The 25,915-nt window shown below is 46.9% G+C and overlaps 1 protein-coding gene across 12 annotated transcripts in view; it reads left to right on the forward strand.

Moving 5' to 3' along the window:
* Window positions 1-25,915, forward strand: part of OBSCN (obscurin, cytoskeletal calmodulin and titin-interacting RhoGEF) — a 3,169,051-nt gene that overhangs the window by 1,160,905 nt on the left and 1,982,231 nt on the right. For all 12 annotated transcript variants that reach the window (XM_069647058.1, XM_069647065.1, XM_069647061.1 and 9 more), the window contains 2 exons: window positions 7,736-8,005; window positions 8,353-8,619. In XM_069647058.1, the coding sequence (XP_069503159.1) occupies window positions 7,736-8,005; window positions 8,353-8,619 (537 nt within the window). The remainder of the gene's footprint in view (window positions 1-7,735; window positions 8,006-8,352; window positions 8,620-25,915) is intronic.

Genomic DNA, 25,915 nt, shown 5'->3' on the forward strand with positions numbered 1-25,915 from the left:
ACCTCGAGCACAGCACCCTCTGCCGAGAATTTTTTTTCCGAAGCAGCGAAGCTAGAGATAACGAATTATCACAAGATGAGGAATACGTGGGAGGAACATCCAGTCGAAAGAGCGTTACAGTTGGTAAGTAACTTGTTCTTCTAGCGCCGTGATACCTCCGGGTCCTGGGCGCAAACGACAAATGCAATAAATAAATAAACAACAACAAATTGGAATATTTGAATGCCTTTGTCATCAACTTAACCTTTCTGGGAAACCAAAAGCAGGTCTGGTAAAGAGGACAAAGCTTAAAAGGAGTGGACACAGACATGTCCTTTTGGAAATCCCCAAAAATTGGGGGCCTCTGAATTTCCCCCTCTGATTAAGAAACAAAAGGAGAGGTGTGAGCAGCAAAAAGTAAGTTAGAAATGCACCCGTCTCTTCTGCTTGGCTCCCAGTGCCCATCCCAGTTGGGAGCAAAGCAATTCCCTCCCATCCTTAGGCTACGCCCACTTTTTAGAGCCCTCTCCCACCACTCGATTCTGCATCCCACTTCAATTATTGTGCACAGCTCCACTTTCTCCCCTTTGTTTACAACCCGAGGCTTCATCCCTTTGCTTCCCGACCTGTTCTCCACTGCATCCAGATGCACCCCACAGTTTGTTCCTATTAGTATCCAGTTTCCTGCCCACATGGAGGGCATCTATTCAGCACACGAGCCAGTCCCGACTCTTTCTAAAGCTATCTCCGTCAATGTAGAGAGAAAGGAGACTTCAACAGCGATATTCAAACAGAAAATAAACAAAAACACTGACAGAGGGGCGTGGCCTGGAGCGCGGACCATGCAGTCGCCTCCTTGATGGCCTCCGTGGGAAGCCCGCTGCATATCAGCTTTCCAAGGCTCCCCGGCAGCGTTTTTGGACCCAACTCGGTGAGGGGCTATGGGAAGGTCCGGTGCCCCACCGATGCGCTGCTGGGCCTCGAATTCGCCGAAATAAAGATAATCGGGCCGTTGATAACTCGCGGCTCCTCCACCAAGCAATCCAAGATGGCGGACGGGACCCAGCGACGACAGCCGAGCCGCGGCCTCACCATCGGAGCTCCGCCTACACACTCCCTTGAGCGGCTCTGAACCCAGATACCTTTGGCCCCACATAATTGGAGGGACCCGGACCCAGCGGAGACCCCGAGCGGCGGGGAACGAAGTAGATGCCTTAGGCCTCCCGGCCCCCTCACCATCGGAGCCCCTCCTACACACCCTTGAGCTGCCTTGAGTCCTGAAACACTCGGCTCCACATAATTGGAGGGACCCGGACCACTCTCCAGCGACCCCGCTGAGACCCCGAGCGGCGGGGAACGGAGTAGGTGCCTCGGGCCCCGGCCCCTTCTGCCTACGCGCCACAACACGCAGCTGCGGTCCCCCTGATCGGCACCGGCGGGGCGACCACAACACCCCATCGCCTCCGGACTTTGCACCCCGGCGGGAGCCATTTACCGCCCCCTGCTCGCTTCCTGGGGCGCCCCGGCCCACGTTCATCATCTCCCCTGGTACCAGAAAAACCGGGACAATCCTGTGACTCCTCTCCCCTACGCACTCAAACCCACCGTATGCAACCAAGATATCGGGACATTCATCCCAGTCTGTGAGGCCATACGATGTCCAGGCAACCGAAATCCGCCAAATCCTCGGACATAGCAACAATGCTAATGGCGTCCGACAAAGCAAAGAAACCGGACACTCTTCCCCCCGCCTCACGAGAATCCCTGGACGACAAGGGACCGCTAGCAACTAAGGAGGACCTCCGTAACTTTATGGCGGACATCAAAACCGAATTTCGATCCTGTATGTCGGAGCTTACTGCCAAGTTGGAGAATACCGACAAGAGGGTCTCGGAGGTGGAACAGAGAGTGGGAGAGATTGAGGATCGAGCTCAGGACCACACCGCTTCCCTGATTGCGATCCAGCGCTCCATGGGACTCTTGCAGGACAAATGCGAAATCCTGGAATATAAGCAAGAAAATTTGGAGAACAGAACCCGACGCAACAACCTCCGCATCCGGGGGGTTCCTATGTCAGTCCCAGACCAGGGGCTTGCCGAATATGTGGGCCTCCTCTTTCGGTCTCTCCTCCCAGATACGGAGGACTCACTTTTGCTATTGGACCGCACCCACAGACTAATCCCACGCCGTAGTGTGGAGACAGACGGCCCTCCCGATGTGATCACTAGGGTGCATTTCTTTACAACAAAGGAAGCCATCTCAGCAATAAGCCGCTCCGAGGACGAAATCACCTTCCAAGGGTCTCCTCTCCAGATTTATCAAGATCTATCTCCGCTGACCCTCCAGAAAAGGCGAGCCCTGCGCCCGCTGACCACCTTCCTGCAAGCCCAAAAAATCCGCTACAAATGGCTCTTTCCTACAGCTTTACAATTCTCCTATAAGGGTACTACACGCCGGATCAACCATCTGGATGACGCTGGAAGTATTTTGCACCCGGACCCCGCTACCCACTCGCCTCCACAGGCCTCCGAAGCGGCAACGGACTCGGATCTCATGGCCTCCCCCAGGTCCAACCATAACACATGGTCGAAGGTCCCAAGATTTAGGAGGAGAAGATAACTGGAAACGACCCCACAAGGGACTATTGCGACCCCCATATCCCAGCGCCATTTCTTTGAAGACATGGATGATCTCCATCCCTGATGCGGCGGGCTCCCCCCCCACGGCCCGTGCCCGGCTCCAAGGTACGTTCCATCTATGAGTCCTTGGAGCATTTCACTCACATTTTCAGCCATGTTGGCTATCCCCCGTTCCACGGCCCTGTTGGCCAGGGGAGGGCCCAACCCCACAATGGGTCCCCCATCCCCAGTTAAATCTCGGACTTCCCGTTGGCGGCCTGAGCAAAAACCCCAGAAGCAGGATAACAGATGGGCTCATCTTCCATGGCATGATGGCTGATTCCTTAATGGCCTCCCCCCTCCCACAAGTCTCATCAGCAACCCCAAGTCCCGCTCCGGATCAGCAGACCTGGAACTTTGTTTCCCTAAACGTCAGGGGATTGAACTCGCCGGCTAAACGCAAATCAATCCTGCAAAAGCTCCGGAATGAGACCGCTGCAGTGGCCATGCTACAGGAGACTCATCTGCTACCGGCAGACTTCAGCCGCCTACACTCCCGTGACTTTCCAAAGCAACTCTTCGCATCCGGTGATTCCAAGCGAGGTGGCACGGCGATTTTGTTTCGGAGGGGGCTGAATCCCCAGATTCTGGACACCATAAGCTGCTCGGAAGGACGCTATATAGCGGTGAAATGCCTGCTGGCGGGACAGCTGTTCTCCCTGGTCTCCGTATACGCACCGAACGCGAGCCAGGCGTCCTTCTATGACTCGCTAACTACAATTCTTTCTCCCTTTCTGGAAGGCCAGATTGTGATCGGTGGGGACTTTAATGGGGTCCCGGACCCCGTGAAGGACAAATCGCATCCGCCCTCTCCCGGAGACTACACCACGGCCTTGGCTCTCCTACGGCTATTCAGGACCTTGGGGGTGGTGGATGCATGGAGGGTGCTCCACCCATCCGAAAAGGACTTTTCTTTTTATTCTTATGTTCACCGGACATTCTCCAGAATAGATCTCCTCCTAATATCCCCGCAAATCTTTGCCTTCGCTGAGGAGGTGACCATAGGCTCCAGAATCTTGTCCGACCACGCCCCGGTAACCCTGGAAATCCGAGTCCAGGGGCCTCCTGACCCCCACCGGCGCAGATGGACATTATATGACCCCATCCTTAATGAGATGCCACTCAGAGACGCAGTCGCAACCACGATCAACAACTTTTTCAAGGAAAACCCGAGCGGAGATACCTCCCTAGCCAACACCTGGGACGCAATGAAGGCAGTGGTGCGAGGAGATCTGATCGCCAAAGGGGCAGCCTATCACAGGCACAAACAACAAATCCGCCAGGGCCTTGAAGAAGAACTGGAGAGGGCTGAAAGGATCCACAAGGAGAAGGGCTGGACCCCTAAAACGCAGCGAGCCCTCCGCATAGCAAAAAAGAAAATCGAAGCCCACTATGCTGAACACACCGCCCATCAAATGACGAAAGCCAAACAATTCTATTATGCCAAAAATAATAAAGCGAACAAATTGCTGGTGGCCAAACTTGCCAAGATGAGAAGAAATAACACAATCGTGGGCTTACGGGATCAGCAGGGCAAGACTCAATATTCGGATCTCGACAAGCTTCAAATTGCATCGACCCACCTGACCCAGGTAATGACCGCCCCGCCCCGCAACGACAAGGAACAGAGGGAATACCTGCAAGGGGCAGCGCTCCCCCGACTGAAAAACGCAGCCCGGGATTCGTTGGAAGCCCCAATTACCGGCGAGGAAGTCGACGAGGCGATAAAATCCCTGAAGTCTCGGGCCCCTGGTCCGGACGGCTACACAGCAAAATTTTACAAAGTTTTCAAACCCCAACTCCTCCCACCCCTGGTACAGCTGTTTAATTCATTCAAAACCACAGGCTCTATAACTCCGTCAATGCAAGAATCAATCACAGTCTTGCTGCCCAAACCTGGCGGCGACCCGAAGGACCCGGCGTCCTACAGACCAATCGCGCTGCTCAATATAGACGCCAACATATACTCCAAAATTCTAGCAACCCGCTTGTCCCGGATCCTGCCAGAGATAATCAATGCCGACCAGAGTGGCTTCATCACACACCGTTCAACCACTGATAACATTCGTAGAGCTTTGAATCTGGTGGAACTAGCCTCCCGAGACTCCAGAGAACTGGTCCTTCTGGCCCTGGATGCAGTTAAGGCCTTCGACAAAGTAGACTGGAACTTTATGAAGCTTGCCCTCGAGGCCTTTGGCTTTGGCCCAGAGTTCCGTGCCATGATCTGGGCTAACTACACCGCGCCCAAGACCTTGCTCAGAGTCAATGGCATCCTCTCTCCCCCTATTGACCTGACCTGTGGAACCAGACAGGGCTGCCCGCTATCCCCATTGCTCTTTGCGTTAATCATGGAACCATTCGCCCAACGGATCAGGCGAAACCCGCGGATCAAGGGCTTCCAGGCGGGTACGACACACCATAAACTGGCCTTGTATGCCGACGATGTCTTATTAACCATCACAGAACCTTGCGCCTCCCTCCCTCAGGCCTTAGCTGAGATAGAGAACTATGGAAAGGTCACCGGTTTCGCCATCAACTACCAGAAGTCAGCTGCCATGGGGGTAGCCCTTCCCCGAGAGGTCAAGGAGGCTCTGGCCCCAATGTGCCCGATACACTGGACAACTAAGAGCTTCAGCTATCTGGGGGTCCGGATCCCAGCTGACCCGGGAGATGTCTACCGGGCTAACTTTCCCCAACTGTTCACGGACCTCGAGGCTGACCTGAAACGGTGGGAGACACAGGAAATTTCACTGATGGGCCGTATCACGGCTTGTAAAATGAACTTGCTACCAAGGTTCCTATATACTTGCTCCTCGCTTCCGGTATCGATCCCGGCCCCGGCCCTTCAAAATCTACAAAAGAAAATGTCACGGTTTATCTGGAAGGGGAGGAAGCCCAGAATCTCCAAGACCACGATGCTGGGCAATGCTAGACTGGGTGGCCTCGGAGTTCCGGACCTACGAAAGTATCAGATAGCGGCCCAGCTCTCCTGCATCCGATCATGGCAGGTGCTTACCAACCGTCCGAAATGGGTGGACCTCGAACAAGCACAACTGCCGCTCCCTCTACGCTTTCTCCCGCATATCAATCCCTCCGATCGCCGCCAATGGCAGGACCTCCTGAGATCCACCAAACACACTATCACTACCTGGGATAAAGCGCTGAAACAGAAGAAAACCCCAGTGGGACTCAGCTCCTCCTCACCCGTGTTCCTGAACCCAGCCTTTTCACCTGGCTGGTCCACCCGGAACTTCAGATCCTGGATAGCGGGGGGCCTGGAGACCCTGGGGCAGCTTTTCGAAGGGGGACAGCCCTGCACCTTCGGGCGATGTAAAGAACTCTTCCAACTGCAGGAACAGGACAGATTTACATACATTCAGCTGCGCCACTGGTGCTCTCATCCACAGACCCGTCAAGCCGCCACCCGGCCCCCCACGGCCATTGAATTGACCCTAAATGATCTCCCACCCAGGGGAAGCATCTCCACCCTATACAAGCGCCTTCAAAATGACTTCCTTACCTCCAAAACCCGATACATGGCTCAATGGGAGGCGGACCTAGGCCACCCAGTCGAAGACCAGCTGTGGGTTGATATTTGGTCGCGGGCTCACTCCTCTTCGTCTTGCATCACGAACAGAGAAGGCGCCTACAAAATCCTCCTCCGATGGTATTATCCTCCTCTGAGATTACACCACATGAACCCTACACTCAGCCCGAACTGTTGGAGGCAATGCGGCCAGGTAGGAACTTTCTTCCATATGTGGTGGTCTTGCCCGAGGGCCCAGACCTTTTGGGAACAATGCCTAGCGATGATTACGGACATCACTAAGGTACGACTTCCCCTTGAGCCCGAACCCATCCTCCTGGGTGCCCCAGTCCCCGGGATCTATCCCAGGTCCGGTCCCAGGGCCAAACTACTGTCCCAATGCCTTCTGGCGGGCAGAAACGTAATAGCTCGCACTTGGAAAACGGTGGAGGGCCCACTAATGCCTTTCTGGTGGACGAAAATCTGGGACATCCTAATCGCGGAGAGGGTTACAGCAGCCGGGGCAGGCCACCTGCATCGTTTCGAGAACATCTGGGGCCCAATTCTAGACTTTGATCGGAACTATCCAGCCTTAACGTACAAGCCCCAATTAGCCAGGAGAACCTTACGGGACGATGACTTCCAGCAGGGACAGGAAGAAGAACGATAGAGCCCGGGGGAGGGGAGGGAAGTGCAACCAGCTGTATCCTTTTTATGCCATTTGTCGTGTTTGATCAGACGTTGTATCGCTTTATCCTGCCTGTTTAAAATAAATATTTAAAAAAAAAAAACAAAAAAAAACACTGACAGACAAATGCATCTGCACGATGTTGTTTTGGGGTGTAATAATCACCCCAGGCCCATTGTTTACAATGAAATAGTAGCTTTGTCTCCACTCCCTATTATTCATCTGGTTTGTTGTACTGTCAATTCAACTATTTATCTTTGTTGCAATTCATTATCTCCCTTTCCCTGTCCCCACCCTGTTGCCCTGTGGGCGCTTTGAAACAGTTTTTCTAATTGCATGAGCGCCTAACAAGTGGCCGATAAAATAAAATAATAATAAATGATGAACATTCCAAAGTTATACACGGAATTCTGCTTGATAATTCAGTAACGCTTCAAACATATTATCTTGACTGAAATCAGTATTAAAGCAATCCTTTAATTCACCTTAGAAGAAACGGAAATGAGAGAACTGCATTCGAATATCTGTATGTTACACGCACCTCTACAGCTGGAGCTCAACTCACTGAGCTACGTAACCAGCTTTAGATTCGTTTTAAGGCACTTCTCATCAATAATGTGACCTTGCAGAATTATGTCCTTTTTTATTAACTTTAGAAGGATGAAATGCTGAGTTGGCCCTATTATGTTGCAAACCTGCAACTTCAGATGCACGCAAATCTACAAAGATGGCCTGTGCTTATCTCTTGTGTAACCTTATTCTGGTCGCATGTTGTAAGAACATTTTAAATAATGAAAAATGTGAATTCTTTATCTATATGAATTGCGGCTTTGCTGTTTCTTAATGGCGCCTTTGTTCTTGCAGAACTCACCATTGGAGTCAGTAAACGCTTAAAGAGCACTGAGGTGAAAGAAGGGGAGAGCTGCAGCTTTGAGTGCTTCCTGTCTCATGAAAGCATTGATGACTGCTACTGGACGGTAAATGGTCAGAAGGTGGAGAGCAGTGGCCGTTTCCAGGTGTCCAACCAGGGCCGCAAATATACCCTCAGTATTAAGGATGTTACTGCAGCTGATGCCGGGGAGGTGGTCTTCACTGTCCGCAACTTGAACTCCAAGGCCTCCCTGATAGTCAAAGGTACTGAAGGTGGATGGCCAAGTTGTAATTTGTCATCACAATTTCAGCAACATCTTAGGACAACTTAACATGTGCCACTTTTCCCCCGAACCTAATGTGTTTGGGTTTTTTGGTAGTCTTCAGAGGTTTAATCTCTTGTTAACCCTTTCTTCAGGAAAAGGTATAGGTAGCATTGTTGTTCAATACCCCAGAAATCAGGTTTGCAGCATTTGACCTAGCCAGCAAAGTAATGGCTTTCACAAAGGATAATTGCTTTTCAATATGCTTGACATTGTTCACAACTTCATGGTGTTTCTAAGCGCTACAGAGCAGGGCGCAGTATGAGACTCTCTCCTTCTTTTTTTCAGCAAAGCCTGCGGAAATCATTAAGCCACTAGAAGACAAGACGGTGTCCACTGGGCAGGACCTTACCCTGAGTTGTGAAATCTCAAAGCCAGACACTAATGTGAAATGGTGCAGGGATGGCAAGACAATCCGAAAGAGTCAGAAATATGAGCTGTGCCAGGAAGGAACCAACGCTAAACTCATCATCCATGATGTGACACTTAAGGACACCGGGGAGTACACATGTGAAACTGAGATCTCAAAGAGTAAAGCGTCAGTTCAAGTGAAGGGTAAGATATGAAATGCATGCATACTTCCATTATGATATGCCCTCTGAAAACTCAATTGCACATAGGTATGGCCTTCTCAAAAACCCATAAAAGTAAGAAAGAATAGCCATTGTATATAGTTTTTTTCCCATAAGTGACATGCTTTAAAAGGTCCCATTTGTTGGCTAGCCTCATTGGTACTCTGCAGAACTACCCATCGTTTGTGCATACCTACTGCCAGAGACAGACATTAACAGTTAATCTTTCCCAGCTAACCCATACAGGCACTAACAACACAGGGCATACTAGGAGCCCTTTCCCCCCATGTTATAACAGGTAACATCTGTAAGTATACAGTCAGCTTACTGCAGCTCAGTTTCAATGGTCATGTTATCGTAGAAGGCATTGGATCAAGGCATCATGGATCAGGTCTTGCAGCTCTGAGAGGCAGGAGGTTTGAGATGAAGAATATCGGCCCATCAAAGATGAGATGGAAATGGAGAAGGCAGGAGAGGGGTCAAGGATTTGCCCAGGCGGTCAGCAGAAGAGGACTAGGGAGCGCGTTTGGGAGACAAAACGGTACCTTATTTTTATTTATTTATTTACTGGCCATTTCATATCACCAAATGCTGGATTGCCTCACAGCGCTGGGTTAAGAAGGATTAAGGAAGGCGTTGATGGTGCAAGGAAGGAAGGATGAAGGGAAGAAGATGCCCATTCATACTACACAAGGTTTAATTCCTGGTATTAACACCTAGGAATGCGGGCTTGCAACGCACTGATCAGTCCACATTCCTTTCCAGACTCATGTGCCACTCCCCCATGCTGCCATTTATTTTGGGCTCTTGGCCTGTCCCCACTCCCCCTTCTGGTTCTACCCTCTTCCTTTCACAATAGCTCTCCCCCCAGTCCCTGTACCTTAATCCCTTCACCCCAAATTCCTCATTTACTGGGCCACAGCCATATCCCTGCTCACTTCCCAGCTGGCCCAGCTTACTAAAGGGACTACTCTCCTTTTCCTATTGCTAACAGCCCCATCTTTGTTTGAAGGTTTTTATTGGCACAGGAGTTACACACAGCACTAAAAACACATGTTTAGCACCCTGGATGACTCTGCTAATAATGAGAAGTACATTTTTTTTAGATCAGGCTTTAGCGGTAATGTCCTTGAGACCTCGCTTAAGCCTTCGCTTCACTTGGGCCTAAATAAACGCTCCATCTGGCCGGCCATTGCTGCCAAAGGCCACACTCAAAAAGATGCTTAAACGCTACATTATTTACCTTTTACAAAAGATACTTTCAGTTGCTAAAACATTTGGTAACCGCTCCATCATAAGGGGTTACTTACCAAGGAATGTGCATCATGAAAGTGCAGGGTTCAGTCCCAGCTCCACCAGTGACTATGGTAGGGCAGTAAGAGTTGCCCGATGGTTGGGTATGAGATGGTATGCCTGGGCTAGCAAATCTGAACCTCAGGTACTACTTTTGGTGGACTCCAGGAGTTCATGCCACAGTTTTGGGCCAAGAGGGAGAAGGCTTCAGCCAACCTGCTTCCTCAAACATTTGCCGATGCAGTGTCAAGTTGAGGTTCCTCAAAGGGACATAAAGTGTGGCAGTGGTGGTCAGAAATTAAAACCCAATGCCCCAAGATGCCTGGACTATGGACAAGCCTGTAACGATAGTCTGATATTCCACTGGGATCCAGTGTTGTGTTTCAGGGTTGAATGGAGTTTGTTTGGAACTCGTGGAATGTGAAATGTGGAAGTGAGCATGAGTGGGCGACAGTTGGAGCGGATAGTGAAGGAGATAAGGGAGAAAGAGGACAGAGTCAACTGCTGGCCTTATGCTGTATGACTGAATAAAGCTGTTACTCACTTACACTGGCATCCCTCGTTACCGGGGTTACAGCACAACAGCCAGTCTAGATATGTATCTGCTGGGAGGATGTCTTCATGCCCGTTAGCTGCTGGGGAGATGTGCTTATGCCCCTTAGCTGCTGGGGAGATGTGCTTATGCCCCTTAGCTGCTGGGGAGATGTGCGCATGCACCTTAGCTGCTCAGGAGTTGTGCCTATGCCCCTTAGCTACTGAGGAGATGTGCTCATGTCCCTTAGCCGCTGGGGAGAGGTGCTCATGACATCTAGTGTTTGTCATCATAAATGCTGCTTGATTTTCAATTAGCGGCAGTTGCTTGGTTCAACAGTTGAGTGCTCCTGCTGTTGCAATAATCAAGGTGAGACAGGATAAAGGCCCTGATGAGATAGATCTGCCTTGCATAAGAAGACCAGGAGATGCAGAAGGTTGTTAATATGTGAAGTTGAAGGACTAGCCAAAGTCAAAAATAAAGGGCAGGTTTGGAGCTTGATTGGTTGGAATTTGGGGTGGGGTGGGCAACAGTGATGGCTAGGCGAATGGGGGGATTTTGGCAATTGCAGTGCCAAGCAGTGTCGCCTCAGTGTTGCCACCATGCAAAAAGGTGCTGCTGAATGCCACCCAGTCCTGTCCTATGGTGCACATCCTGTGAAGAAAACTGGAACTCTACAAGATGTCTCGCTATGAGGGGCAGGTCTTTTTAATTTAATTTATTGTACTTATTTAATTTTATTGTAATGCAGACATAAATATAAACATAGCTCAAACTTGCTTTTTTATATATAAATATTTGTCTTTGTTAAACTTAAATACATTTTTCAAAGGTTGGTGTGTGTGTATATATCAAATACATGGTCCTAAATAAATGTGCTCTTGCTATTAAAGACTGCACACCTCACTTTGCTTGATGAAAAGTTAAGAAGTTGATCACTTTATACTGCTAATGGCAATATCAATTCAGTTATAGCTATTTTAACAACTGTCACCGACCAGTCTTTTAGCTTTCTTCCTCATTTCTACCAGTTGAAAACATTGGGGGTCATCCCGAGTTTGCCGGTATCCTGGCGGTAAATCCACCAGAATACCGGCAAACTGACCTACCGTTACTGGTGCATGATAAACCGGTCTTACTAGGATATTCCAGATGCCGGCAACGGCGATCCTTCCCCATTCCATGGAGTCTCGTAGGACACTAGGGTGGGGATTGAAGGTATTACCAGCACAGTTAATACCAGCTGTTTTTTGCCGGTGGGGGCCTGATTTACCTTCAGCTCTTGGCTGGAGGTAGATCAGTAAACCCCCACCGATAAACTTGTACTCTGCCGATCCAGAAACATGCCGGTACATGGAAATACCAGCATATTTTTCTTGACCGGCAGAGTCGAAATGATCCCCATTATTCTTTCAGTTGTGAACATTTTTGTTGTTTCATGCAGCCACTCTTTAGTTTTAATACATTTTCTTGATTTGCAGTGTTTAGGTAGGATTATTTTCCCCACACCATTTAAACTTTCCCTACACATAGATCACATTTATAGTTGATTTAAAAACAATACATTTTGTTTGAAGTTTTAGTTTATATCCTGGACTGATTGACTTCTTGGAAGGACTCCTTTCCACAAGCTGCACATCACCTTGTTATTTATTAAGGTATAGGTCTTTCTTTTCTTATATTTCAAGCACATCTGCTTCTGCCAGCTCTAGTCTATGGAATCTACCATAATGTAAATATATATTTTGCCTTTGAATTACACACGTTAGAATAATGATTGTTCTGTGTCTCGTAGTTAGTTGACCACTGTATTAAATGTGTGTTATGTTCCTTTAGAAGTAAATACTAAGATACTGGCTGCAGTTCCCAAAGGAGCACACATTCTCAGATTGAATATCTTTGTAGAAATATGACGTTTAATGGCTGTTTATTTTTCCAAAGTCTTTAACACAATAAGTTCAAAGTCCAGACTTTAAAAGCCCATGCAATTGCTTTATAGTAGAGGACGATTCATATGTCTCCATAAATTTGGCTCTTGTTTTCCATTCTGTACTTTAATCGATTACCAAAGCACATATTTTTCTTTCAATAATTGTAGATTATCCCATAGTATTGCTCATATATCCTTACACAAATAACATTTTATATCCTTGGCTAAAGTCTGTGTAGCCTTTCTCATGCACAATTTGATTGCCAGATGATTTAGAGATTTGACATATTCATTTATTACTCCAGTATCCGTTGGTGTCTATTCAGGTTACAAAAGCTGAATTAGCTCCTGATTTGGTGTCCTTCAGTTCTCTTGGATGATCAAATTGCATGCTCGGACCACTTGAAAGTTGTTCCGATAATCAGTTACATTATGTTGACCAAACCCTCATTTGCCTTTTGTGCTGTTTTGTGTTTTCCCTTGTAAACAGGTTTAACAATAGATTCTTGTTATTGTAAGCCTTGCTATTGTCACTAAAATACTATTTAGGATGTCTGAATATTCCTCTCTGTTAGTCACACATGCCAAATTGTATTGGCTTCCATCTTTAAGGGTTAATATTGACAAACTCCTGACCACAGCCCAGAGTAAAATGGAATATTCCCAAAATGGGTATCTTAAATTTAATTCAGATATCATTTCCCTAGATTGTTTTTAATTTTTTTTAAATTAGTTTATTTATAACGTGCTGTGAACAGGGCCCATGGGCATAGAAGCGCAAACGCCACATACAACAAGAAACATACCATGTCAATACATCTCAGTCAGAAGATCAGGTACAGGGACCCCGATCGAAATATTGAAACAGAAGAGTTTTCAAACAAAGTTTGAAAGGCCCCAGGGAGGCACAAGACCTCAACTCCAGAGGCAAACAATTCCATAGTTTGGGAGCAACTTGAGGGAAGCAGCATTTCCGAACAAGTGAGAGATTAGCCCTGGGAACAGACAAAAAACTGGAGTCACTAGACCTCAAAGTTCGAGTTGTCGGTAACCAATTTACTGATTGGGCAAGATAACTTGCACTCATACTGAATAAACAAGCATGAGTTATGCACAACGTTTGAAACAAAATTCTTTTGCCCATAGGCAACCAGTGCAGTGATTTCCTGCCCATAGAGACATGATCAGTTTTATGCAAGCGACGGACAATGCGCACTGCGTTATTCTGTACTATTTGAAGATGATTCAAATTACCCTGTCCAAGTCCCTGTAGGAGGCTTGAGCAATAATCCAGAGGTGAGCTGATAACAGCACAGGCCACAGTGGAACAGCTACTCTCACTTAGGAAGGGACGAATTGCGGCTAGCAGCCTTAGATAGTATGACGAGCGAGAGACTAGAAGGCTGATATGCGCTTTCATGCTGAGCTCTGGGTCAAAAATGACTCCTAGGGTCTTAACCTTGGGTAGAGAGCTCTGGACACAGTATGCTATCTTGAATGACTGAAACGCCGGGTCTAATTCTGCGCAATTTTTGGCTTGTGCCCAGAACCATGATTTCAGTTTTGGAATTGTTCAAAGCCAACCCATTACATAGCATCCATTCACGGATGATGGAATATACAGAGTTGATGAGTAGGGTATGAGCTGTATGGTTACCCGAGAGGGGGATGAGACACTGAGTGTCATCCGCATAATTTGCATGTGTTATACCTTCAACGTTTAGCAAATGAAACAAGGGGATGGTAAAGATATTGAACACGGTGGGCGCCATGCAGGAACACTGTGGAACCCCACACAGAAGTACAAATCCCTTTGCTGAAGCTGTTTCACAGTAGACCATGGCCATCCGCTCTGACAAAAAGGAAGCAATCCACCCTGATGCTTCCTTGGAGAAAGAGGCAAATTCCTGGAGCGTGCAGACTAAGATGGAGTGGTTTACAAGGTAAAAGGCAGCCGTATGATCCAGGAGCATCACAAGTGAAACCATAAGATTCAAAATATTAGATTTCAAGTCTAACAGCATGGACTCAGTACTGTGGTGGCTCCTAAACGCCGATTGTTTGGGTCCCTGAATGTTGTATAACCTCAAGTTATCCTGTATTTGATGATGTGCAACGCTATCCAGAATTTTTTGAAGAAATGGAGTGTTTGTTATGGGGTGATAATTTCCTGCCAATTGGGATGAGGAGACGGTTTCTTTAGCAATGGGGCAATCCATGGCTGTTTAATGGAGGGCGGGATCATGATGTTTGTCCATTTGACCTAGCATATTTCCATAATGTTCTTTGAAGGGACTCTTGAAGTTAATGCTGTTATCGGTTTTCTCTGGTTCACTGTATTTTCAGATATAATACCCAAGCGTAAAGTTACTTCCAAATAGTAGAAATTAAGGATTCTTGGTTTGTTATGAACAGGAGCATGTTTTTCGTAATTGTTGTGGTACATTCTCGTTACTTATCTTTACTCTGTAAAATGTTGAGTCTTTCCATAGCATATCAACCAATGTCTACAATGCAGAACAGAATAATATCAACGAGAGGGGGCATCCATGTTTGATTTCCTTCTTCTCCGCAAAATATTCTGATAGGAACTATTTGCATGAAAATGCACCGTACACCTTACATAAAGGACCTGAATGTTTTTCGGATCTGTTTTCTTGATGGTGTTGAACACTTTCTAGTTGTAGATTCTCAAAATCACCACAGCATCTATTTTATATTTTGAAATCTAAATAATGGCCTGAAGTTTCTAAGACTTTTCAGTGCCATTTCACTGCTCTATAGTTGAGTAGATAGACTCAGTAATTTTGCTGCCATTGTGGCTGGTATTTCAGATCGCGGTCTTCCTACTGTGATCTTCATAGTTCTGCTTTCCTTTCATGGCTTCTTCCAGCATGCGTCCTCACTTCCTTGTTGATGCCTGCTGCCACTGTTAGATGGTCTTGGAACGTTATCCCAGTCGTCTATCCTTTGTTTCTTTTTGTTCATGTACTTCACCTCCTCTAATCAAGCGGAGGAGCCCTGTGATCCACACTCAATGCATGTCATTGCGCTACAAAGTACTACTCTTGGTTCACCCTCATGGCTCTCTCCATTCAGTGTCACAAAGGCACTGGCAAGCGTAGCAGCAACATTGGAACCATGGTAAAATGACCTGGTACAGTTTACGCAAATGTTCAAACTCATGTTGTGGGCGTACTTTACACAGGTTTTTATCGCCTTACCTTGCAATAGAGCATGACCTGATGTCATAAAAAAACAATGAGGGCACTCTTTCATGATGTAGACATTCTGTATACCATTAAAGCCAGAAAAGTTTTAAATATGATGTAGACATACTGTATACCTTTAAAGCCAAGAAGGGTTAAATATTGACACTCTGCTTCATTTACAGTTATTTAACTTGATTACCCTGTTTCCTACTAATGAGCTTGCTTAAACCTCTTTAAGCTGACATGGTCTTCTGTTTCCACATATTGTTGCTGGAGATTCTCAGCATCTTCTCATAAGTGTTTCTTTTGTACAACTTCCAAATCCACTATAATTATATATTACTTACTTTTAAATAATGACTGTAGCACCAGTAAATGTATCAGCACTGTGACTACAGTCACTACAGTGCCAATGTCAGAGACACCTCCAGTAAGGTCAATGAAGGTTGTGCAACACAGTCATCAAGGGAAATAACAACCACTCATGCAGCTCTTAAACTTGCTCAGAAACAGACACATAGGAGGAGGAAAAGGTACCATCTTTAGCAAAGCATTCAATGAACTTATGATGGAATGGCAGAGGTGCTTAGATTTTTGCTAATTAAATTACCAAACCTTCCTTCAAATGAAACATGGTTCCTAGAGTACAAAACAAAGTTAAGGCAGATATACCATTAGAAACGTGTGTGTTCATATTAGCCCAAAGACTGTGGTGTAAGAACAAGTTACTTACCTGTGGTAACGTTCTTTCAATTGGTAGAACGAGCCCTTTCGCCTACGGGGGGATCTTTTCCAGCTAGCCTGTACCACTCTGAAATAGCCAGTATTATCTATCTGGATATGATTTGTTTGGTAACTGACAAACCTAGTTTATGTCCTGTATACCCAATGAAGAGTTGGCCATGCTGGCATCATTTTGCCATTCTTGAAATATGAAAGCTTAGAGCTCTCCTTGGGTCGAGTCTATGAAATCTTTCCTCTTCCTTGCTAAGATGAGGTGGTAAATAGAAGGTTGAAAGCACAATTTTCTGTGCTAAATGGTTATCTGATTCAATTTTAGGTAGGAATGACGGTTTGACTTTAAGGACAACCTTATCCTCGTAAACGGTGTAAACGAAGGCTTACAGGATAAGGCTTGCAACTCACTCACCCTGCGGGCTGATGGTATCACAACTAACAAAATAGTTTTGAAAGTTAGCAACTTTAATGGGCAGGAATGAGTGGCTCAAAAGAAGCACACATCAAGAACTTTAAAACCAAATCCAGGTCTCAAGTTGGGACTTAAGGTGTAGGAGAAAACACATTTGTGAGTCCCTTAAGAAATTGAGTTATTAAAGGTATTTTGAAGTATGATTCCACCTCCGAGGTGCGCTTGAATATGGAAAGCGCTGCTAGATAACCCTTAATTGTTCCAATATGGAGCCCCAGATTTGCTAAATGTAACAAAAAAAGATAACACCGTAGGTTTATCACATTGAAAAGGGTCCACATCCTTTTCCCTACACCAGCTGCAGAACCTGTTCCAACGACAGTGGCATAAGGATTTTGTTGCTGGCCTTCTGTCCGAAAGCAAAATCTCAGTTACGTCATCCGGGAGGTCCCAATCCTTATATCTCAACCTCTTAGAAACCATGGGTGAAGGTTGAGTGTCTTGATCTCTGGATGGAGAACCTGGTCCTCCTTTCGCAAGAGAAGTTCCTCTCTTTGTGGAAGACACATTGGAGGGCAGATGGACATGTCCAGAAGGTCTGGGATATCATGTCCTCCTGGTCCAATCTGGGCAATTAGGATCATGGATTTCCCAAACTTTCTCAACCTCCTGATCACGCGAGGAATGACGGGGACTGGAGGAAACGTGTACACTAGTGGAAACTCCCAGTCCACCATGAACGTGTCTCCTAGAGCTCTTCTTGTGAAATTCCCTTAAGCAAAACAGTTCGCACTTCCGGTTGACACTGGTCGCAAACAGATCCGCTTGAGGGGTTCCCCAAAGGGCAAAGATCTCTTGAAGGACTTTCTGAGCTAGTTCCCACTCATGGGAGACTGTGCTCTGCCTGCTCAGAGCGTCGGCCACCGTGTTCTTCTCGCTGGCTAGGTGAACTGCTAACAGTGATATTCCTTCTTTCATTGCCCCAAACCAGAGCTGCATTGCCTCTCTGCACAGTGGTAGTGAACCTACACCTCCTCTCTTGTTGAGGTAGTACATGGCCACTGAGTTGTCAGTCTAATCAGGACATTCCCTCCCCATGCAGAGAGCAGAATTGCCCTCAGCTCCAAAAGGTTGATGTGTAGTTTGGACTGTCAGATCGTGGGTGTGGGCTCCCCACCCTGTGAGTGAGGCATCCGTAACTACTTTTATCTCCGGCCATGGTTGCCAAAAAGGTTCCCTTTTGGAATGTTGTCCTCAGAGGCCCACCACAGGAGATCCTGTACAACCTTGCTCGGAACCTGAAGTTGGTCTGACATTCTGCCTGAACATTGAGACCAATGTGTCCTGAGAGCCCATTGAAGGGAATCTCATTCTCAGGCGAGCCTCTGGCACCAGGAAACTGCAAGATGCCATGAGGCCGAGCAACCTCAAAAAGTCAAAGGGCGAAGAAGCTGAGCATTCTGAAATTTAGTGACCATCTGCAGAATGTGTTGAGCCCCCACCTCGCGTGCCAATGCTTTTCCCAAGGATGCATCCAGGACCGCTCTGATGAATCAGAGCTTTTGAGATGGTATCATGTGGGACTTCATGTGGGACCTCTTGTGATTGAGGGAGAAGCCCAGTCTCTGGAGTTAGTGGCAGGTCATGCTGAGATGTTCCAAGGCTTGTTTGGGTGAATGTGCCCTGATCAGCCAATCGTCCAGGTAGGGGTAGCCGTGAATCCACCCTCTCCTGAGACTCGCTGGCGCCACCACCATTAACTTGGTGAAAACCCTCGGGCGGAGGTCAGCCCGAATGGCTGAACCTGAAACTGATAATGAAAACCGCCAGCGGCGAACCTCAGGTACTGTCTGTGCTTGGGATGGATTGGCACATAAAAGTAACCATCCTGAAGGTCCAATGACACCATCCAATCCTGGAGCTGAAGAATCTGAGAAAGTGTGACCATCTTGAACTTGTCCTTCCTAAGGAACTTGTTCAAGTATCTCAAGTAGTCCTCCATCCTTCTTGGGGATCAGGAAGTTGGGAGAGTACCATCCTTTGTTCCTCTCCATTACAGGTACTGGCTCTATAGCACCTTTCTGTAGCAGGCTCAAACTTCCTGCAACAGGAATGGATCTGGAACATTTAGCGAATGTCTTCCCGGTGGATGATCCTATGGTCTCTGTATAAAGGGGAGGCAGTAACCTCGGACTACTATTTCCAGTGCCCATGGATCTGAAGTAATACCCTGCCATTCTTTCAAATGCTGTGACAGTCTGCCTCCCACCGGTGTGTCGTGAGTCAAGACCTCAGAGAGATTTTGAGGCAGCTGAAGCAACGGCTGATGGTAAAGACGCTGCTGCTTGGGCGGGCTTTGCACCTCTCCCTCGTCCACCACGAGGGAATCTTCTTTGTCCTCTTTGACCAGCCGGTCCTCTCGCTCTTCCAACTGAAGATTAGAAACGAAAGGACCTACCCCTCCAAGATGAGCCGCTGAGGTGAAATGGCTGTGGCTGTGTCACGACCCCCATCCAGAAGACTCGCTGGCAAGCCCATGGGCCAGGAAGGGTCTCCACTAAAACCAGGCATCCTTGGCCTAGGCCTTCTTGAGGCCAGTCCTGGTGCCTGTGGCGCCAGGCTCATACTTGATAAAGGACTGGTATTGGGAACTACTTTATTTCAGTGTCAATCAACATGGAGGCATCCACATAGCTTGGCTCCTTGGAACCAAGCTATGCAGTATAGTATTTTTGGGTGTGGTACCATAGGAACTATTTTACCTGGACTACTTTCTTGAAGCTATTTAAACCACGCCCGACTGGGATAACACGCTTCGCGTTACTTTGCAATTCTGCAACGTGACGCTCACCGTGTTCAGCTGCACCCGCGAACCTCGGAAGAACAGCATCTGTAAAGGAGAAAAAAGGACATCGTTAGCAGCAGCAGCTTACCTGTAATTTCATCGTTAGCTGTCCAAGGCTCTTGAGATCAGAATCCTGGAACCAGCGCTCCTCCCGAAGCGACGGATCTGCAAAAAAGGAAGAAACAAGGCATTAGACATTTTTACAATTTAATGAACGGTGCCGAAAGCTCACCTCGCAACCCGCTCCTCGACCAACATCGCCTCAGGAATTCCATGCACCGGGTGATCACCGCGACCTGTGGAAAGACAAGACAACAGGTTAGCAAGAGGCAAGGCATCATAGCACTGCGCTTAGCGCCTACTCACTGCATCAAGGCGCTCTAAAAATCCATTACTTACCAGCGAGAACCAATTTAGTCTATGCCACATATTGGGCTTTCGCGCACCTAAGGAAGAGAAAAGACATTAGTTAAACCGAAAAGGCATGCAAGGACTATAATATAGCACAGCAATAAGACCTACCTGAAAGACTCAAAGCGGGCCGGCATCAGTGAAGTAACTCGATCGCAAACGCCCACCAAGCACAACCGCCCCTGCCAAGAAGGCAGGACAGAGAACACACCTGCATTAAAAACAAGGTGAGGAGAGGTCCAGTGGGGCCGCGGGTATACGGGGTGGTGGGAGACTGTTTACCCCAGTTGCCCAGTTTGGAACATTGCCCACCTGTATTCCAGGCAGAACCCTCCCGCTGGTCACACCTGGGAACCGCAGAGAAGGATACCTGAGTCCCAACTGCTGGTTGGCGTCCCCGTGGAACCAGGTGAGCGTAACAGGCTGCCTGATGGCGGCACCTAGGGACTTGGCTGCTGCTTTTGAGGTCTGCAGCTTTTCAAGGCGTTTGTCAACCTTATTACCAAATCCTTGTTACCAAATAAATGAGAGCTGTCAAAGGGCATGTTAAGGAGTGTAGATGTACGTCAGATGCCAATCCTGACTTCCTCAACAATGCAAATCTGTATATTACAGTGCTTGCCGCCATGGATCTGCTGATGTTGTCAGCGGAGTCCAGACCTGACTGAAGAGACTCACACAGCCTCTTTGCCATCTCTTATCAGATTCATGAAGCCGTCTCTTACATCAGCTTCGGGGATGTGATCAGCCTCCATAGCTACACAGTCCCACATGGTGAATGTACATTTTGCCAGTGCACATGCAGAGTTAGCAGATTTTAATGCCATGCTTCCAGCTGAAAAAACATTTTTTGCCCAGGTATCAATATGTTTATCATCCCTATCTGGAGGGATAGTATGGTACGCAGCTTGCTTAGAGGTGGACGTAGCTGCCTGGACCACCAAAATTTCTGGTGTCAGATGTTTTGACAGGTAGCTTGGGTATCTACTGGATGACCTATGTTTCCTGGTGAGGTTAATGTTAACTGCAGGACTAGATTCCAGAACCTCTCAGTTTGCCATTACTGTTTTTTGGAGTGCCACATGAAAGGGTAGCAATGGATGATTTTGTGGACCTCTGTTCAATATGTCTGTGAGGTCATCCTGCTCAAATGGTGGAGCAGGTCCACTCCATCGGAAATAATCTATAGCCTTAGTCATAAGACTTCTGTATGATGCATCAGCATGATCAGCTGGGTCTGACTTCCCAAAGTCTAAGTCTGTAGAAGTGCCAGCACCACTAGCAGTTTGTAGGGTATCATGTAGCTCCCTGACTCTGGTTTCTTCGCTAATGAAACTTTCTGCAACTTTAGGAGTATCCATATGTATATTGGGAGTATCCAATTGAAGGCCAAATGGTGGGGTGTCATCTGACATCTCATAACCCTCATATATTGAGGTTAAAGACTTGAAAAAGTCCTTTTTAGATAAAGGGTTGAATAAAATAACTTTTCCTTTGATTTTTGTGCTAAAGGCATCAATGACTCCACTGCCGGCGTCTTTTTCTTGGTCTTAGATTGTAGCGACGATTTCGGCATTGATGGCGTCGACGATGTCGACGTCTGTGGCATTGATGGTATCAACGACTTACTCTTCGACTTATGCTTCGAGGAACTCGACACTCGACCCAACAGAGTCTTGGCTTAAGAACCAGGCTCGAGGGTGTGCAGGGTTTCCCTTGGCCCTAATCTTGTCATTGACTGGAGCATGGCCACTTTCTTTGTGTTTCGAGGACGATGGGGCCTCTTCGACGAGGATTTTAACCATCTGTTTTCTGAAATATTCCCACTCATCTTTTGTAAAGGATTCAGTCGGGCAGAGTAAGCTTCTTTCCTGAGCAGCATCTGAGGAAGAAGACGGAGAAGAGGTTGAGAAGAGGGTGATCTACGAGGCCATCTCTTCAACTTTTTTGATGATGAAGAGGAGTTCTGCTCCTGGAGTGAGATCGTTTTTTTGATATTTTTTTATGAGGAGATGAATCTCTCGACTTGTGCGACTACCCTAATTTCAGTGGAGTAGAAGGGGATTTTGGGACATGCCTACCCGCTGACAATTTCGCTTTATGCACTTTTAGGGCCTTACCTGTCATCGACTGACAAGATCGACAGTCGGAGGTTGCATGCTCGATGCCCAGCCACCAGATGCATATTTTATGTGGGCCCGTGATGGACATGTTGGTGCTGCATTTTAGGCACTTTTGAAAGCAGGTCTTGGGAGTAACTTGTGTCAAAGATGAGGCCATCTCGAAACATTTTCTGACGAAAACTGAAGCGCGCCATAATTCTCAAAGCTATCGCATTCGCGGAAAAACAGAACTGAAGCCAACGGGCGCTCTGTGTGGTATATATACTCAACGATGACTTCAACTGAGATGGAAGCCCTCGAGGGACATCGGGTCGACTGTGTCGACGCACAGCGCCCTCTGCCAAGAAGAAAAACGTTTTCCGAAGCAGCTGAAGATGGAAACAAAGATATCATAAGATGAGGAATATGTGGGAGAACACAATCCATTTGAAACTGCATTCTGTTACTCTAACAAAAAGCAAACTAGAGGTAAAACATAAACAGCCACATGGGGAGAAGCTATGTTTGGACTCACAACCACCAGCTCAATGCCCGTGGTGGCGGCTTCACTTTGTTCAAAACAACTTTGGGCCCTCCTTGTAAGGGGGATACCATTTTTTTTTTTACCCATTTTTATTTTTGGTAGAAGCATAGTCAATTACAACTTATAATCATTATACTTTGTTAACACAATGCAAAAAATCAAATTTTCATTTAGGGTTAATGTCACCCGATGTTGTGTAAATTGCCTCCAATTTTTTTAACTATACATTTTTATTTTACTTTCAACAAATGTTCAAGAGTATAGCTTTTGACGACAAGAGTCCGCGTCATAACTTCGTAGTCTGCTGCTATACAACAGAAATTTTCAGTTTTATCGATTCATTCTTAATTTTATTTCCTCACCCCCTACCCAGGTCCTTTATCTCTAGGTTCCAGAGTCTTTTGACCTTTCGTTAATCCGTCCCCATAAGAGGATTCCACTTCTTTTGTGTTTCTGGCTGTCAGGGGGTATAACCGTTTTGGGAATCTGAGGTTTGAAGAAACAAAATGTGTTAGCAAACAGTATTTAATTCATAACTCCCAGGATATACGTTTTGACTCAGTTCAGTGAATATGCAGGAAGTCCACAGTCTTATTGGAAAAACTGACTTGTAGTCTCTAAATCACTAGGCTCAAGTTTAGGAGCGAAGCATATTCCTCTGATTTTTATCAGAATTGTACATATTCAATCATGATTTCAAGTACTAGGTTGATTTCCAAACTGACTGCAGACACAATGTGCCACAGTTTGTTTTTCCCCTGTAAGGTCTTCAAATAGAACCATTTGGCAAGTGTCTATATGTTCCAGTTATGAACCAGTTTTTGGTTGCCACTTCTTCTGAGAAGTCCGACGTTGTCAGGCCTCTGAAGCAATGGGAAGGACAAAAGCTGAAACATAAGGTTCATCTGATAACATTAAGCATTAAAAAGCTGGACAGATAATAATGTTGCTGTGGCTCAAAAAAAGTCAGTCTTGGAGTGGAAAGAGTACTTTTCTGTCCCACCATAGCATTCCTTGTTCTTTTTTCTCGTCGTGCTGATTCTTTCTCTCTTTCTTCGCTCTGGGTTGTTAGGTGATCGATATATTTCTGAGGTTGCGTGGTTTATAGAAATGGGCTTCCCTGTCTCCGACCAAGTCTCTAAACGGGGACCATATGGATAAGTATCTCTGGTAAGTCTCTGTTCTTATGGCAGTTACCTTCTCCATTGCCATTACTCCCCATATTTTCACCCACCACCATGGTGTCGTTGGGCCCTCTGGCGTTTTCCACCTTTGTGCCAATGTCATTCGTGCCGCCGATAGTAAGTGTGTTATTAGAGTGGATATATGCCCTGATGCCGCATATATACCCTCTGCCTCCGCTCCCAACAGGATCACTTTAGGTGATAGTGGTAGTTCTATGCCAGTAATGTCTTTGATGTGTCCCAGTATCTCCTTCCAATAGGTAATCGCCTTGGGGCATGTCCACCACATGTGGAACAGGTCTCCTCTCCCTCCACATTGTCTCCAACAGTTTGGGGGATATTCTGAGTTTATTTTGTGTCACATGGGGGGACATGTACCATCTGTAGCATAATTTATATGCAGCTTCTTTAATTGCTGTACATTTGGACGATCTATGAGCTCCCATCCATATCTGGTCCCACTCTCTTTCCGTTATTGGCTCTCCTATATCTTTTTCCCAATTCTCTTTATATCTTAGGTTGTCCGTTGGTTGTGCTCCATCGAGTAGCCTGTAAATTCTAGATATCCCTCTCTCTGGTTTCCCCTCTTGCATTGTTAGTTCCAAGCCTGTTAGTGTTCTTGTACCCGCTCTTTTCACTGATGGGTGGGAGATCCAGTGTCGTATTTGCATGTATCTGAACCTTTCATTTTCCCCAAGATCGAATTTCTTTTTGCATTCTAAGAAAGGGATTGGGTCACCGTTTTGCTACATGTCCTGCAGTGTTAGGGTGTCTGCGCCTTTCCACCCTACCCAGAAATTCTTCTTCAAGCCTGGGGTGAAATCGATGTTATGTTCTATTGGGGATAATGGGCCCAACCCTCGTTTGATCTTTTTCATTTGTATGGCTCTGTCCCAGTTACTCAGGGCTGTTTTAGTAGGTCCTAGTAGTTTTCCTTCTGTTTCGCGGGCCTTGGGGTTCAGTGCTAGGAGCACTGTTATTGGGATCTGTGTGGATGCTTGTTCTATGGCTCTCCATCCTTTGGTGTCGGCTGGGTTAGCCCACTGTAGTATGGGGGCCAAGTGCGCTGCCATGATGTATCTGCCCAAGTCTGGAACTCCCAGGCCTCCCAGGAGCGGAGGACGGGTCAGTATACGTCTCTGTATTCTGGGTCTCTTTTTTCCCCATATGAATCTAAATACTGCGTTTTGAAGTTCTTTAATCATCTGTGGCGGGATCTCCACGGGTATTGAACTGGTCACATATAATAGGCGGGGGAGAAGGGTTATCTTTACCGCTGCTATTCTGGCAAACCATGACAGTTCCTGGTTATCCCATCTCAGTAGGTCCGCTTGTAGTTGTTTCCAAAGAGGGGGGAAGTTTGATTTATATAAGTCCTCACATTTCTTTGCCAGGTGAACTCCCAGGTATTCTAGAGTGTTTTCCTCCCATCTCAGGGGGAAACTCTGCTTCATGCCGTTTATTGTATTTGCGTCCTCCGTTATGTTTAATGCCTTTGATTTATTGTAGTTGATTGTGAATCCGGATATGGTGGCAAATTCCTCCAGTGTTTCAACGGCTCTCGGTAGTGTGTTCTTAGTGTCTCCCATATAGACCATCACATCGTCAGCGTATAATGCTATTTTCTGCGGGGTCTCCTTGATTTGCACTCCTTTTATAGCGGGGTCTCCTCTGTACCGCGCTGCTAATGGCTCCATATCCATTGCAAATATTAGTGGGGATAGGGGGCAGCCCTGGCGTGTACCCCTTCGTATCTCCACTTGTTTTGAGTCGCGGGTGTTTATCCGGAATGATGTTGATGGGCGTTGAAAGTTTGCCAGGATCATCCTGCTGAATTGTGTCCCGCATCCGAATTTCTCCAGGATCATCCGAAGGTATTCCCAGTCCAAGCTGTCGAAAGCGCGTGAAGCATCTAGGGCCGCTATTGCAAATTTCTGATTTATGCGTCTCCCCCATTCAATTACATTTATGGCTCTTCTAACGTTATCTTGGGTGTGACGTCCCCTAACAAAACCTGCTTGATCTTCGTGGATGATATCTGGGAGGATCAGCGATAGTCTATTTGCTAGTATCTTT

The sequence above is a fragment of the Ambystoma mexicanum genome, chromosome 2q (assembly GCF_040938575.1).
Source record: "Ambystoma mexicanum isolate Mex_15411 chromosome 2q, UKY_AmexF1_1, whole genome shotgun sequence".
Classification (NCBI taxonomy): Eukaryota; Metazoa; Chordata; class Amphibia; order Caudata; family Ambystomatidae; genus Ambystoma; species Ambystoma mexicanum.